The 13715-nt window shown below is 40.0% G+C and overlaps 1 protein-coding gene across 4 annotated transcripts in view; it reads right to left on the bottom strand.

Annotated features, from left to right (window-relative positions):
* Positions 1-13464, bottom strand: part of cmya5 (cardiomyopathy associated 5) — an 86773-nt gene extending 73309 nt beyond the window's left edge. The window contains exon 1 of one of the 4 annotated variants that reach the window (XR_010003576.1): positions 12749-13464. Coding sequence is in view for 2 of the 4 variants with exons in the window: in XM_008102912.3 (XP_008101119.1) it covers positions 12749-12918 (170 nt within the window). In the remaining 2 variants the exon portion in view is untranslated. The remainder of the gene's footprint in view (positions 1-12748) is intronic. The other 3 variants (XR_010003575.1, XM_008102912.3, XM_008102911.3) reach the window with 3 other exon arrangements.
* Positions 13465-13715: the final 251 nt, after the last annotated feature.

Genomic DNA, 13715 nt, shown 5'->3' with positions numbered 1-13715 from the left:
TATGCTGCATTATACTCATACACATCCTTTTCTAACACAAAAGGATAGGTGTATAAGAGCTCTGGGTTAATTAGAAGAAATATTGACCAGGTACAGCAGGAGCAGCAAATATTCATACTTTTTTAATGTGCTGAAACAGATTGCCTAGACCAACTGCAATCTATCAATGTCTCATGCTTCACTAACATGTCTTCTGCCTTTTATTTTGAATGAACCTCACTTCCCAGTGCAGAATGATGTGAGGCTGGGCAGACAGCCTTAGCTCTGGCAGGCAGTCAAGACAGAAGCTAGTTCCAAGAAAACAATAGAGCAATTTCCTTCCAAATCAGGATTGCATCCCAGTCTGAAATTGAACATCAAGTTGGTATATGAGACTCATAAAGCCAGAGAGTGCTGACAGACCTATGACTCATATTGTCAAATGCCCCCTCAGAACTCATAACCTGTAGCTTAGGGGAAAATGTGAAAGTGCAGAAATTTATTATGACAAACTCCATTGCTATACACAAAGAATAGTCAAAAATTCAGGCACGTGTGCTGATTCATATAAATAAAAAGAGTTGCTACATCAAGTCTAGCCTTGAGTCTCCAGTTTTCAAGCATCATGGGTTCAAATTATCCAGTTCTCTTTATAAGGAGGTTAAGCTCCAGGTAAGAGAAAAGGGCAATCTGAAAGTTTCCAGGTCACCTATAAAAGCAGCTGCTTGCTAAAATTGCCAAGGCTTGAGTGCTTGATCTATTGCTTGCAAATACTCTTCAGGAGGTCTATAGGATTCGCCAGAGATTGTGGCAAATCCCTCAGGGCAGGTGGGGGCCTTGGGAAATCTGTCACCCCACACCCCACTTCCCACTTACCCCATTCCAAGGGGCAAGCAGCCACCGCCCGGCTTCACCCCATTGTTGCTAGTGCAACATGGGAAGCCTAGTGACGGTGTACAGTGGGTCATGGTAGTAACAGTGTACAGCGGGTCCTCTTCACTTTTGCCACAGAGCCCTGCCAGAAATAGATGTACGACATGGGATGAGAGTCGGCGAAATCAGTGGCAAAAGTGAAGAGGGACCAGAGTACACCGTCACTATCGCAACAACACGGGGCCCGTTTAATGAGGTTGTGTGCCATTACTTAGCTTCCTCCTCACCTCCCATTGCTTGTGGCTCCACAGCCCATCCTCTGCTCTATTGGCTAGAAGATGGATATCACCTAGATTTAATGGTGTCCTAGCTTGTCGTTGTCGTTGTTGTTGTGTGCCTTCAATTAAGTCAGTGTGGTCCAACCTTTAGTTATGCAAGGGCCAATCAAACTTTAGTATAGGAATGTGAGGGCCAGAGGCATTCCAGAAAGAAAACAAGTTACATAATTAACATTGAATTACATAATTAAAATATTTTTCCAGTAAGAAGGGTAAGGGCCAATAAAAATGAATTGGTGGGCCGCACGCAGCCCGTGGGCCGCGAGTTGGACCACACTGAATTAAGTTTAAAATTCTGGCAAACCTAATTGCAATTTTCTTGGGGTTTTCTTGTTAACATTTGTTTGTATGATTTTGGTTTCCTTTGAGGCTGAGCGTATGTGATCTGCCCGCTGGCTTTCCATGGCTGAGCAAGGATTCAGAACCTGATGTCCAGATTTATAGTCCAACACTCAAGCCACTATGCTATGCTGGCTCCTAAATAACTGAGTAACATGTTCCTTTTCCTGTTTCACTAAGTAACTGGGAAGGAATTATGCCTTTATCTCATCTTTAGATGTGATTTTTGTCTTAATTTCAAAGTAGGAAAATGCAGGGAGGGTGTTTGTCAGAATGTATAGAATTTAATGATACCATCAGGAACTAGGTTTCATTTTTTCCTCCCTTCGGGTTATCCTGATTTTCCAGGATAAAAGGAATACCTCTCACCACAAAATTCCCCTCCCAGGACCTGGGTGATAGTTTCTACACATGGTAAACAACTTAAAGGGGCTAAGGATGCCATAGGAAATTCATGTGTTGAGTTTTTTGTCTTCCTACATCACCCCCAACATCTGTATTGAAACGTATTTGTTTTCTGCCATCATGCATAAGAATAAGCCAGGAAATAACACGCAGGTTGGTGCTGAAACCACAATATGGAATTACTGGTCATGGCAGTCTTCTCCCTACCACCACTCCCCAAATAAATTGTAAACTCGGGGTATATTTGTTTATTTTGAGTGTTTTTACTAATTTTTATTATTTTTTTCATACTTTAAGACAAAAAAATTCAGGCAAAAAAAAATCAATTTGCAAACACAAAAAAGCCTTATGAAATAATACTTTTCTTGCACAATGTGTGCATTTAACCTGAAATTTTCTCAAAAAGCTCCCTAAATGCCATTAAAAAATAAATCTCATGGAAATGGACTGTTTTCTCAACAGGACAAGAACGTATGTGAGAATTCTTTACATCCCTAATATAGTAGCTGGTACAACCACTCCTCTGTATTGGTTGCAGTTGGATCTCAAATACACTTTAAGCAACATGGAGTAAACAGCAAGACAAATTAAGTCTTCTGCTCTCCAGAGCCAATTCAAGACATTTTGCAGGCAGAAAGAAAGAACTCTAGTCCACATTAAGCATTTTGGCACTTGAGACAACAAACCTCACAAGTGTTCCTTCCACTTCTTGGCAGTAAAATCCAATCCAAACAATAGATGCTAATTTGCTGCCTTTTAATGACACACCCTAAATCTGCTGCCTGGAATCACTGTCTCCCTCTCCCTCTAATGGTAGGATGGGCGAGGCTGCCCTCTCAAATCCATAATCCAATCTGATCTCATCCTGAAGATGAATTTCTGGCCACATTTTGTAAAAAGCTATGACCGATAAGGAAGAAGCATGGGAAAAAACTTGGGTGAGTTCCCAGAGATGCATCCAACACATTTATCAAATCACATTAGTCATTTTCATTAATTACATCCCCATTGGTCTATGTAAGCTGCAAACACACACACACTCTGAGGGAACCCATTATACTTAATTAAAATGTGTATAAGAAATTCAAAGCTGTATATTGTCCTTATACTAATAAAGCAAATACGACTTGAAAATCAAGGCCTTGAGACAGTTGAACAGGGACTTTTTAAATTTAGTGGAACTTGTTGGTCCCCCAAAATATGTTGAAATATAATTCCCAGCATCCCCAGTCAGGATTGTTTGTATACCTGCTCAGCTTTGGAAACCCATTAGTCTCTTAAACAAGTCATACTCTCAACCTTTGTAAAAGGCAATTGCAAGCTTCCTTTGAATAAACCTTGCCAAGGAAACCTCGTGATAGGATCCCCGTAAACATGAACTAACTTGAGGGCATGTTATAATGACAACATATTCTCTTCTCTCTCTGTACGCTGGTGAATTCTGACTATTCTTTTTCCACAGAGAATCACCAAACAACATTCTACCCCAAAAGAACTAAATTCAGCACAGATCAGATTGAAAGAGTGCTCATCCATGGTTTCCAACTTGGAGAAAAATGACGTATGGGGTGCTAGAGCATACCCTCCGAGTCGATGTTGTTCAACATCTTTACAAATGACTTGGATGCCAGAGCAGAAGGGACATTCATCACATTTGCACATGGCACCAAACTGTGAAGGGCAACTAATGCCTCACAAAACAGAATTAGGATTCAAATGACTTTAACAAACGGGGGAAATGGACGAATAGTAACAAAACGAATTTCAACAGAGATAAATGTCATGTCCTGAATGCAGGCAGGAAAAACTAGAGGCAAATGTATTTATTTATGCCTGCTTTTCTTCCACATAAGATCAACTATAGGGTTACAAAGCAGATTAAAAGAATATAGCTAAAATTCCATCATAATTTTAAAGAATGATTAAATATAACTAAACTATATTCTTTAAAAAGTATAGGAATACCCCAGTTAACAAAATTTCTGATAAAGAAGCTTCTTTTTATAAATCAGACCAGACCAACCACACACCCCTTTTCTTGGTTTCAGTCTAGCTCAGGTATAGGCAAACTTTGGCCCTCCAGGTGTTTTGTACTGCTACTCCCACAATTCCTAACAGCCAGTTAGGAATTGTGGGAGTTGAAGTCCAAAACACCTGGAGGGCTGAAGTTTGGCCATACCTGGTCTAGCTGGAAGCATTTGTTTGTTTTTTTGCAATATTCCCACTGTGAGAACAGTGAAGGACTGCTGGAGCAAGACACAGTTTCAGTGTTAGATTGCAGCAATATGTCTGCACAAAACAATGCAATAAAGCTGGACTGGGAAAGAATGAGATGGTATGTTAAGTGATCCTACTATTGCTATGAGTATTTACATATAACAGGCAAGGTATAGCTGCCTCTAGATTCACTTACTCAGCATGTATGAAGACTAAATGGAAAAAAGGTGAAAGCAGATTAGCCTTCCTCACCAACTCTTCTGACTTGTTGAAAAGGCATAGATCTAGGAGTTTTGCCAGCAAATGGAAATCATTAAAAAAAGTAGAGAGTGCATTTTGAACGAAGCTTTCAGGTGGCCTCCAGGAGATTCAAATGTTTTTGTTTACTTGTGCAAAGCTTACCTGACCTGCTTGGTTTGTTTTGCATGTGTATAATGTTAATTTTGTATAAAGGTTTCCTGAAGGATGCTGGACTGCTGTTCTTTTTGTGGTAGGAATCTATTCTGGTTTCCCCCCATGCTTTTGGTACAAAGACTTTTGTTTCTAAAAAAAGCCCAGGAACATGTCTGCTTTGTTAATTGGAGTGTACCTGTACTAAAACAGCTAAAAACAGGGCTGGGCTTAACCACCAGGTTAACCACCAACTGTAGTAAATCTTGTCAGTTAAAAGGTTAGCAGTTCAAAGCCCGGGTCAGGGTGAGCTCCTGATCTTTAGCCCAGCTTTCACCTACCTAGTGATTAAAAAGCAAAAATGTGAGTAGATTAATAGGTGCAGCTTTGCAAGGAGGATTTTAAAAGATGGCGCGAAAGCACCCCCTCGTGGCTGAAACTAAGCACAAGCCTCTAAGATGCCAAAAATGGGGAAAGCCTATATACCTTTATTCTATGTACAATTGTCCGTCTTGTCTGTGTATAAACAGCATTGAATGCTTGCTGCATATGTATGTTCTGTGATCCATCCTGAGTTCCCTTCAGGGTGAGAAGGGCAGAATATAAATACTATAAATGAATAAAATAAATTGAGTGTTTAAAATGTAACACATCAATATAAAAGTAGAGGGGTCTGAATAACATGCTTCTGCATTAGTTAGCAAATGACCAAATCTCCAGACTTTGGCACCCTTATATATAGGTGGTATCTAACTTGGCATCAGAAGGTATAAAAAGCTAGTCAGCAGTGGGGTGCAATGGCAAAAAAATACAATTGAAGTTGCATCAATAGATGGAGGGGAAGCAATTGTGCCATTCTTATTCCAATTTGGGATCTGTATTATTATGCCTTGTTCTGGAAACCACAATATAAGAAAGAAATAATCAAGCTGGAAAGTATCCAGATAAATGGTCTGAAAGTCAAGCCTCTAATAAGTTGTGAAAAGTGCTTGGCACGTTTAGCTTGGAGAAGCGACGGATGAAAGATGATATGACTGCCAATTCCAGATCTCTGAAGGGCTGTCACATGAAAGGTGCAGTTATCTTGTCTCTTGCTGCTCCAGAGAGCAGGGTTTGAACCTGCCGATGGTTAGTTCAAGAGTGAAGCAGACTGCCCCAGAAGGTGGAGGGGGAGGGGGATTCTCTTTGATTGCAAGGATTAACAAAAGTTTGGGCTCTTTTAGCTAAAGATTCCTGTTCTGGCAGGGACAAGAGGACCCTCGGGCCCCACCTACACTGCCATATAATTGTTAGCAGAGATATGTGCATATCAAGTGGAACTATGAAATAGTTAGCACATCTAAGGAGCAAAACCAGTAGCTAGTTACAAAAAGCTTTATTTATGAGAAGCATATGAATGATAGAAAAAGAGACCAGGCTAAGCTCATTCTGTGAGAACAAAGGGAATGGAAAATTCAAGGAAGGGGGCTGGAAACCTTAGAAGGGGTGTGACCCTAAGAGTATTTGTCTGAACATCAAAGACGGGTGCAGGACAAAACCTGAGAGGGTAAGTCAGGAAGAGATTTTTCCCTATCAAACTTTCTAAACCTTATCTACTGACCTATCCATATCCCATTGAACTAAATTGTGAGTCTGCATTGTGAGTTTCAAACTGCATTATATGGTAGTGAAGATAGGGTCCTAGTCTCCTTCCAAATACAGTAGAGTCTCACTTATCCAACCTAAATGGGCTGGCAGAAGCTTGGATAAGCGAATATCTTGGATAATAAGGAGAGATTAAGGAAAAGCCTACTAAACATCAAATTAGGTTATGATTTTACAAATTAAGCACCAAAACATCATGTTACACAACAAATTTGACAGAAAAAAGTAGTTCAATATGCAGTAATGCTATGTAGTAATTACTGTATTTACGAATTTAGCACCAAAATATCACGATGTATTGAAAACATTGACTACAAAAATGGCTTGGATAATCCAGAGGCTTGGATAAACGAGGCTTGGATAAGTGAGACTCTACTGTAGTATCATTCTTTGATTCTCTGATAAGATGTATCCTGAGTCTAGGAAGAGAACAGGGTTTGGATAAATTACTTTTTTGGACTTTGGGTCCCAGAATTTAATTGCCAGCCTTATTGCTGACCCTACCTCATTACTAACTATTTTATTTTCAAGCTCTGGTCAGAGAGAACACCTCAATCCATCCCAATCTCACGATGAGAATTTTTATCAGAAAATAAAAGCTGTCTGTTGCACATAGAGTGGAATGGGATGAAGCTTTGAAATACTGAAATAACACATGCCACCATGATACCCTTCCTCCCACAAAGAATACAAACACCTTGGACTGTGGAGACTTCTTCCTTCTGCTCACATCATGTCAAAACCCATCAGGGGTGAGAAAAGGAAATTCAGAAATTCTTAGACATGGACTGCAAATACATAATGAAGGAGATAAAAACATATTGAAGGTTGCATCTGATAAAGTAGTGTGAAACCCACCAGAGTCTATACTTTACATGATTTGGGGTCAGGTTACTTACAGATTGCCTTCTCCCGTATAATCCGCCTCAAATACTTAGGTCCTCTTGAGGGCATCTACTCTAGCCTACCAAAGCCTGACTGGCCACCATCACCCAGAGGACCTTTTCATCGCCGTCCCAAGACTGTGGAACGACCTGCTGGAAGAGCTCCGACAGCATAATAAGGTGTCCAAATTAAAAACACATCTAAAGACAAATCTCTTTCAGCAGGCATACCCAGCCAGTTTTAATCATGAATTTTAAACTCGTGTCCTGTGTTTTAATCTTTCTTTTGTGTATATTAATATGTATCTTTTATAGAAATACATTTAATATGTGTATTTATAGAGGCTTTACAATGATTGTGTTTTAACTATGCTGTAACCTGCCTTGAGCCCCGAGGAGAAGCGGATAAGAAATAAAATTATTATTATTATTATTATTATTATTATTATTAAAGTGCAATGAGACTTTTTGTTTGCAATGAAAGAGAGTCTTCCCAATCCAACATTTTCTTGGCAATATTTGAAATTTAAAATATTGATTTGTTGTGCAACATCCTTGAGAGGTCTATGAAAGTAGATGTGACAGAGATTAAGAAGGATCAGCATTGTCAAAATTTGAGTATTTAGTTGTTAGGTTCTATGTTATCTTTCATTATAAAATGGCACACCCAAGTTAAGAACAGAGATGCCTGGGGTTCTCCGTGACTCTTCACTCAATATAAACAGTGTTTGGCTTTCATAATATTGAGGCAAGTACAGGAGACCTATATCCCACAAAAAGTCATGAGAGCACAGCAGCAGTGTTTACTTCTCTGCTTGTTTATTGGTAATATTTTTATCCTGCCTTTCCTCCAAAGAGCTCCAATCACTCCCCTCCACACCTCATCCTGACAAAAATAACCTTGTAAGATATGTGAGGATGAGATAAAAGTGCTGGCTCAAGATTACTCAATTTATTTTGTGTCTCAGGGGTGATTATAACCTGGATCTCCCAAGTCCCATTTCCACACTCTAAGCCGGTGGTTCTCAGTCTTTGATCCTTCAAATGTCTAGGACTTATTGTCTAGAATTTTTGGAAGTTGGTTTAAACCATCTGAAAGGCCAAATGTTGTGAACCATTGGTCTGACTATTATTTATTAGTTCTTCAGTGTGCTTGTTGGATTCATTCCCCTAAACTCTCATTGCAGTTTTTAGATTCAACTTTGAATAGGTGAAACTTGCTTCTGTACTTTAAGAGATCCCGTGACCATTACATCATTAAGGTAGTTGGATAAAAACAGCTATCACAAATATGGTCTTTAAATCAACAGTATATAATATCAATGAAGGCAAAATGATCTCATAGTAAAATGATTGGATTAGGTCAAGATTTAGTCTAGCCTCAGAGAAGACCCAATAAAATCAATGCAACTTTCTTCCAACCTTCTCCAACCTGGAGCCCTCCAGATGTTTTAGACTTTATTTTCCGTAAATCCCAGGCAGCATGTGAGGGAATTGTGGGAGATATAGTCCAAAACATTTAGAGGCACCAAGTTGGAGAAGGTACATCTACTCAATGAACAGCAATAATGTTTATTTATGAAAAGATAAATACAATTTTGCTCATTCTCTACAAATGGGAGTAGACTATACTAGAGTGAATATTTTGCATGCAGTAAGATCTTAGGTGGCAGAACTGGGAAAGCCCTGTCAGTTCCAGGGAATTTTTGACCATTGAGATGTTTTGTACTTCAGCTTCCAGAAGTCCCATTCACTATAGCCAGAGATGAAGGATTCTGGTTCAAAACATAGTCCAAATAATCTGGAGCATCAGGGGCTCCCTGCTATGATGACCAAGTCAGCAGGATGCCTTTCTCTGTGATTACAAAAGCTGAGAGCAGGGGAAGGGCTCTTGTCATGTTTCCCAGGTGTCAGAGCCTTGCACCTCTTCCCCAATCTTCAGGTCAGCAGGAGAAATATCAGGAAGATAGCGCTGCCTTGAAAACTATTGTATAATTCTCCTTTGCTAGACTTCTTTTTAAAAAAATACTTGAGCACCACAATCTGTACCTCTTTAGTTGATACTTACTTAATGTATCATACAATGGCATCATTATGGCTTGCCTGCTGTGACATTTAGAGATCATCCATAGGTTTATCATCCTGAAATCCCAGAATGTGAGATTGTACTCCTTTGGCAGTTCCTGTACTGTCATAGGGCGAGCTTTTGTGATGACACAAAAGTTCCTGTGATATCAGGCAAGGATTGAGATGGGATAGAAATTATTTTGTGTCAATTCAGGAAACAGTATCCAGAATCTGCATAAAATTCAGATGATTGGGTAATATGGCAACCCAGATCTTTGAGAGGAAGAAGCGTTTTTTCAATGGCCAATGAGAAACAGATCATTCCCACAAGGGTATTCATTTCACAGGACTTTGCCTACAGCACACATCACACCCAAAGAGGTTTTTCAAAGATCCTTATTGAGGCTAATATAAGGTTCACTACCATCTTAGATTCCCCACCACCACCACCACCCACAGAACCTGTGCTGCTATTTCCAGGGTTTGATCAAGAAGGCATATGAGTCACTGAACTTGTTTGACTTATTTCAAATAGTATGATGGACTCAAGTGCATACATCTGCCATCTAACCTCCCCTTTCCTTGTTACTTACTTTTTGTGCATAAAAAAATGCACAGATGCATCAAGAACCTTTACAGTGACCCAGAGAACCTTAGCACTAAACAGGAATGGACAGAAATGGGAACCCAGGCTTTAGAGCAGGTGTCGCAGAATGTGGCTTGTTTGCCACATATAGCTCTTGGGGCCCCAGAGGATAGTTCCTGAGGCCCTCTATCCCCCAGACATGCATTATCTGGTGATCTTTTTTCATCAAACCAATCAAATTGATCCCAAATGTCATTTTTTCAAATCCTTCTACACTTAAAAAAACAGACCCATAAAAAAGCCCTTAAATCAAAAGTCAAAATGGTGGCTGAATGTGATATGGTGTCACTTCTGGGAAGAAGAAATGGACCTTTGTCTTCTACAGTGGCCCACCCCTTCTCATGAATAACAAACAAACTTCCTTTTACTATAGAGTTTGTTTCACTGAGGCTGGATCTAAACTGACATATAAAATCCAGATTATCTGCTTTGAACTGTATTATATGCCAGTGTAGACGCCTATAATCCAATTCAAAGCAGATAATTTGGACCATCGACTTTGATAATCTGGATTATATGACAGTGTAGATCCAGCCTCAGATTTATCTCCCTGCCTAGAAACCAAATAACCATAGCAATTAACTGAGACTTCAGCCAGCATCCTGAGATCTTTGGAACTGATTTCCCACCTCAATGTAGACACCAATGGCCTCATTGTAGAGCAGCTTATATTTCCATCTCAACAAAAGACTGATTGAGAGGTCTCAAGCTCAAGACTTCTTAAACATCACCTATGCTGACACAAGAAGCTCAACAACTTAGTTTTAAAATGTAGGAAGAATTCATGGAGGATAAATCTGCCACAATGGCTTTGTTGTAATGTGTCTTCTTGTCAATGGCTTAGGAAGACCCTATCATAGGGTTGTCTTGATAGATTTTATTTATGCAAAAGAGGTTAAGAATGTGTATCCAAGGTCAACCAGTGGGTTTCCATGGCTGAAGAGAGATTCATTCCTGTCTTCCAGAATCTTAGTCTGAGACTCAAAACCACTACACCAGGCTATCTCTTTTCACAGTGGCTACTAAGCATAAAAAAGATATGTTATTTCCAAGACAAAGAGATATGCTTCAGATACTAGTTCTTGTGCAGCGTAGCCTGTGTCTGACTTCACAAGCCAGTCCACCTCATTTTGCTCCTTCCCCATTCCATGTAGAGACAAACAATACTATAGGCAAGATACTAGTTCAGGAAGTGCTAGAAGGCTAAAACTCTGTCTTCCACCAGAGGGAAATAGCCAGGGATTTATGAAATTGCCATTGATGTCTCCCCTGAACAGCTACTACCTAGGGTGACTGGCTCATTTCCCCTAATAGTAAGTCCTATTTGAGAAATTTTCATAAGCATCTAATTGGTCACTGTGAGAAACATGGGCCTTGGGTGTAATCCAGCAGACCCTTACCGTCTTTTGTTGTTCCAATCACACTGGCTTTCATTTTCCTTTAGTGAAAAGGAGGTGGAGGAGTCAATATTATGATTCACAGAATGCTGTGAGGATTAAAGGACTGTGAAGGGTTCTGCAGAGGAAGTCACACAAAAACCATGAGTAATACATGTGCTGTATAGTGTAAACCAGAAAATACTCTGCAATCTTTATAGATCCCTGTGGCGTACCAATTTATTGCTGGTTGAACTCACACATGCAAATGCTTTCTTTCTTATGCAAGTAAAGTGGAGAAAGGAGGCAGTAGGTAAATATAACCAAGGGCATAAGTAGGACAGGAAAAAGAAAGAGATTTGTCCTTCAGTCTTACAAATGTAAGCTTTCCTAATTCCAATAAAATTTACCCAGAATTTGGTAAAATTATTTTTGGACTACAGCTGATGGAATCGCCTTGCCAGTATAAGTATTTTAATTGATTGTAAGGTTTTAATGTCTTTGTATGAATTTTAATTTGTAAATATTTTAAACTTATGTTTGATATGTGCCCCTAAGGCACTGAACAAGTGCCATGTGTAAGCCGCCTTGAGTCCCCTCTGGGGTGGAGAAAGGCGGGGTACAAATAGGGTAAATAAATAAATAATAAATAAATAATATAAAAAAGTTGTTAGTTTGGGTCAGTGTTACCAGAAAATTAATAGTAGACTCTCCAGCAGAATAAATTGCATTTCCACTGGGAAATAGTTGTCCTTAAACATATTTGTGCTAAATCACACACTCCTCCATATCAGATGAAAGTAGATGTGATTACGGTTATATGTCCCAAACAAGTGTCTGACAAGGAGAAATGGTTGATTCTAACACATCAGAGTGAGACATTGTGTTGAAGTGGTTTCAGTGTTGGACTAAGACACTGGAAACTAGAGTCCATATTCCAGCTCAGCCATGGAAACGCATTGGGTGACCTTGAGCAAGTCCAACAGTTTTATATTGCCTCATATACATATGTAGTCTTATACTGAGATCTATTCCAGAAGGAATGTGAAAGTAAAACATGCCAATTAACAGGTTTTTCTTTTTTTAAAAAAAATACTGTGCTATTAGACAAATAATTTCCAAAACATCCAAAACTGAAAAGACTCAAAGGCTCCAACCTCAAATCTGCAATCCACTCTTTTTCATTACTTAAAAGCAAGTCACAAGTTCTCCCTCTATTATTGTCTAACATGAAAGGCCTGCCTTTAGGAGTCGGTCATTTTACTCCCCCTCTGCCCCTCCTACACCCCTTGAGAAACTGGGATTGATATGTAATGACGACAAACCAGCTACGAAGAGCGGAGCAGGAGGAGATGCCAATCGTACTGGCACAATGCAGGACCTTTAAATAGAAATGCCTTCAATGCACACACAAGGCACTTTTCAGAATCACAACCAGCTGCATTTTCATTGTAAAACTCCCCTGCATTTATGCAACTTCCTTTCGTGCCACGCACTGGCTTTGTAAAAGCCACATCCCCCAGGTTAGTTTTCCAAAGCACTAGCAAAGCCAGCAGATGTTGGAGTTTGTTCCCTTTGGAAGACAGATACCTGCTTGTGAGCCTCTCTGCCGGGGCCTCCTCTTCCTCCTCTTCTGCCACAGAGGCATCAGGTGATCCATCCTCATACTCAGAGTTGCAATCAGTGTCCATTTTGTCTTCTTGCCGTGTTGTCTCCCCTCTACTCAATCGTCTCCAGGGTTGCCTGAAGCAAACTGTCATCAACAGCAGCTCAGCTCTCCTGACTCAGGAAAGCCTTTAAATAGAATGACGGAAAGTTGAAACATCAAACTGCTGCTGCTGCCACCTTGTTCTTGCTGCTGGGTCCTAACACCACCTTATTTCTAGGGCCAATACATTCAACAACAGGCCCCTGAGAAGCAAAAGATGGCCCCAGAGGTTTCCAGCATTGTCTTATCAGCTATAGTTGCAGGCCTCAAGTCACACACAATTTCATGGGCTTGGGAAAAGATATGTCATCTCTGAAAGATGCATTACGCCATTTTAGTAGGACATGAATTAATACTGCTGCGGCTCTTGTTGGATCAATGGTCATGTATATCTGGCATTGCATAAGCTTTGGGCATACTAGGTCTTACTCAATCAGGACGTGCTCTACTATTGGGCAGAATATCTCAGCAGTACAATACAAGAGGACAGTGTTGATGGTTGTGGCAGCTTCCTGTCCGTTTCCTTCTGCTAGAAGTTTGAACTTGCACTACACTACACAATCCACCCCTTCACAAATGCCGAAGAAATGTTTTCCCTACCAGTCCAGTTGTCTTCTGTAAGTAGAAATGCCACCTTGTTCCTCACCTAAGGCAGCAACATTTATACTACGTTGAATGAGGTATGGAGATTAACCCAGGATTTGAAGCTCCATATGTTGGGAAACTAGTCTGGTTCCCTCTCCGTTTTCCCATCAGCAGGAAGACATTTTTACTTAAAACAGGCTTTTTTTGCAACTGACTTTGCTTGCTCTGGGAGGGACATTTTTTTTTCTCTTTTACTTATGCATT

Source organism: Anolis carolinensis, chromosome 2 (assembly GCF_035594765.1).
Source record: "Anolis carolinensis isolate JA03-04 chromosome 2, rAnoCar3.1.pri, whole genome shotgun sequence".
NCBI classification, from domain to species: domain Eukaryota; kingdom Metazoa; phylum Chordata; class Lepidosauria; order Squamata; family Dactyloidae; genus Anolis; species Anolis carolinensis.
Note: the sequence above shows the minus strand (reverse complement) of the source record. Positions and strands in the feature narration are given on the sequence as shown.